The sequence below is a fragment of the Sinocyclocheilus rhinocerous genome, unplaced genomic scaffold (assembly GCF_001515625.1).
Source record: "Sinocyclocheilus rhinocerous isolate Xijiao unplaced genomic scaffold, SAMN03320098_v1.1 scaffold604, whole genome shotgun sequence".
NCBI lineage: Eukaryota > Metazoa > Chordata > Actinopteri > Cypriniformes > Cyprinidae > Sinocyclocheilus > Sinocyclocheilus rhinocerous.
Window position 1 is genome coordinate 88,320 of NW_015658518.1, and position 2,997 is coordinate 91,316.

General features: G+C 36.6%; 1 protein-coding gene across 1 annotated transcript in view; it reads left to right on the top strand.

Annotated features, from left to right (window-relative positions):
• Positions 1-2,997, top strand: part of mical3a (microtubule associated monooxygenase, calponin and LIM domain containing 3a) — a 93,909-nt gene that overhangs the window by 46,725 nt on the left and 44,187 nt on the right. Inside the window, exons 17-18 of the mRNA XM_016530806.1 lie at positions 416-595; positions 2,280-2,381. Of these exons, the coding sequence (XP_016386292.1) occupies positions 416-595; positions 2,280-2,381 (282 nt within the window). The remainder of the gene's footprint in view (positions 1-415; positions 596-2,279; positions 2,382-2,997) is intronic.

Here is a 2,997-nt window from a genome sequence, read left to right on the forward strand (position 1 = left end):
ATCCTTTGACTGCATGATGTGGGTTCACAGCAACAGCTTCCAAATGCAAATAGCACACTTTTAGAATCAACTCCAGAACTTTTACCTGCTTAATTGATATAGAAATAATTAAAGAATAGCCCACATCTGTCCATGAAACAGCTTTTGAGTCAATTACTTATGGTCCCTTGAAAAAGGGGGGAGGTACATATTAAAGAGCTGTAATTCCTTAACCTTTCCTCCAATTATGATAAGTTGAATACCCTCAAATTAAAGCTCAGAGTGTGCACTTTAAGCCCATATTCATATAACTGTAACTTGAATATGTTTTGGTCAGAAGCTAAAATAATACAAATTGTGCCTGTGTCCAAATATATATGGACCTAACTGTATGTACTTGTCCAAATCCTTTCATTCCTGTTTTCCAACATCACAGGAAGAGTTGCAGAGGGTTAATCGAGACGACAGGCCCTCTATAGCTACTGCTCTGGCAGAACGTAAAATTGACTCGGCTGCAGCAGCGAACAACAACAACAAAGTGAAGTCGATGGCCACACAGCTGTTAGCGAAGTTTGAGGAGAACGCCCCGACGCAGTCCACCGGTCTCAAACGACAGGTGGGTTAAAATTTGTGTTTTTGCACGGTAGCTGCCTAAAATGACTATGGACGTTCATTTGTGAATTCTTAAAATAACAAGTGGTAATAAAACATCATCTTCAGCAACAGGCTAAACTGCTTTGTTGGAGCAAAATTTGCAACAAAATGTTTGTTGTTCTGCAGGAATGTCTGGCTGACTGTACCAGTGCTATTTTGTTATTATTTGCATGCTATTATAGTATTTATTAATATTTCGAGTTAGCTTTATTTTTATATTTTCAGTTTTCATTTTAGTTTAATATTATGTGTTGTCATTTTTATTAGTTTTTCTATTTTACTTTATTTTTACTTCTGTAATTTTAGTATTTACATTTATTACATTTTTTTAAAATTTTTTTTTTTAGTTTTAGTTAATAACACTAGACTGTATATTATTCCTTCAATCTGTAGAAACGGTTTCATTTTAAACTTAAGTTAAAAATGAACCTTTATTTACCAGGAAATAGGCAAAATACTACATGAAAATGACAACTGATTTTTGGCGGGCAGTGTTAGAATATCACGTTGTGAATCAGCATTACTTTTTTTTGCAATGCTATTTATTTATGTGGGACGCATAAAAGCCCATATGGTTATAAAGCCCAGGTTTGTTAAACCAAGCGAGACGAATCCTGTCCTAAACTGCTGTTACTTGATGTTTGAAGTGCACAGCATGCTGGGATTGTTTGAAATGATCAGGTTTATAGAGGAAATTTACTCAGATTCATGTTGTGATCCATTCTAATGGAGTAGCCAGCAGGAATGACTGGCATGAGTGAGGATTTGGGAGCTTTTTGTAGGAAGCTAAACCCTTTGTGCTCTGCAGCAGTGTGAGGCTGATGAGTTTGACACTGTTATCTACTGGAGCCATGCAAGATAAAAGGTTATTTGTATACTACCGTTCAAAAGCTTGGGGTCAGTAAGAATGTTTAAAAAAAATTAATAAATGCATTTATTCAGAAAGAATGCAATAAATCAATCAAAAATGACAGTAAAGTCTTTTGTAAAATTACAAAAGATTTCTTTTTCAAATAAAGGCTCTTCTTTTTAACTTTCTATTCATATAAGAATTATTAATAAAATGTGTCTTGGTTTTCACAAAAATATTAAGTGGCCCAATTTAAGCAGTTTTCAACTGTGATGATAATAGGAAATGCTTCCTGGAGACTGAAGTAATGGCTGCTGGAAATTCAGTGTTGCCATCCTATTAAATATATTTTGTAATAAAATGTAACTATATTTCTCTTTTACTGCATAAATGCAGCCTTGGTGAGCATAAAATACTTCAAAAACAATAAAAAATCTTACTGACCCCAAGCTTTTAAACGGTAGTGTTTTTCTCAGGTGTCTGTGGTCTGGCTCATGCATGGACTGACTCATTTGGATGTCTGCTCATTCATCTGTTTCCTTCTACTTCCTGCATGAATTTGTTTCAAACTCAGTACCTGATCACATGTTTTTAATAGTTGTTATTTATTCATGCATTGCAATGCACATTGCAGGTGTTTTTTCTGCAGTCAGTTCAGTCATTCACTTTCAGTTTCTCTCTGCATGCCTATCCTTATTTCTCATTTCTGTTCTTTTCCATTCTCTTTCTCACTCCAATGGATGTTAATGGCTTTGGCACTTCCTCACTTTTCCATTGGTCACTTCACTGGTTACAGGGGGACTGCATGCCCGATCTGGGGCTCATACTGACCCCCTCTCCGGCCGCTCCCTCTCTGAAAGATTCAGTGCGGCTGGCTCCAGTCCCTGCATGGAGGAAGGTAAAGAGTGTAGTACAATCCCTTGTTCCCAGATCCCCATCAACCGTTAACACTCCAAGTACCTACTTTACCTCTCTACTCATCCATGTGTTATTGTCTTTGTGACTAAATGAACTGGGTCTTAACTAAGCTTGTTTTGTTGAAATATGTCTTACATGTCCATTTTTCTTCATTTAGTCTTAATGCTGTTTCAAAAGCTAGTTTCTTGTCTGTTTGAGTTGAAGTAGCTAAATGTCTTTACTGTCTCTTTTATCAATGAAATGCATGCCTCATACTGACCCCCTCTCCGGCCGCTCCCTCTCTGAAAGAGTCAGTGCGGTTGGCTCCAGTCCCTGCATGGAGGAAGGTAAAGAGTGTAGTACAATCCCTTGTTCCCAGATTCCCATCAACCGTTAACACTCCAAGTACCTACTTTACCTCTCTACTCATCCATGTGTTATTGTCTTTGTGACTAAATGAACTGGGTCTTAACTAAGCTTGTTTTGTTGAAATATGTCTTACATGTCCATTTTTCTTCATTTAGTCTTAAAGGGGTCATATGATGCTTTTTTAAAGATAATTATTTGGTGTATTTGGTGTAACAGAATATGTTGACATGCTTTAATGTTCAAAAAAC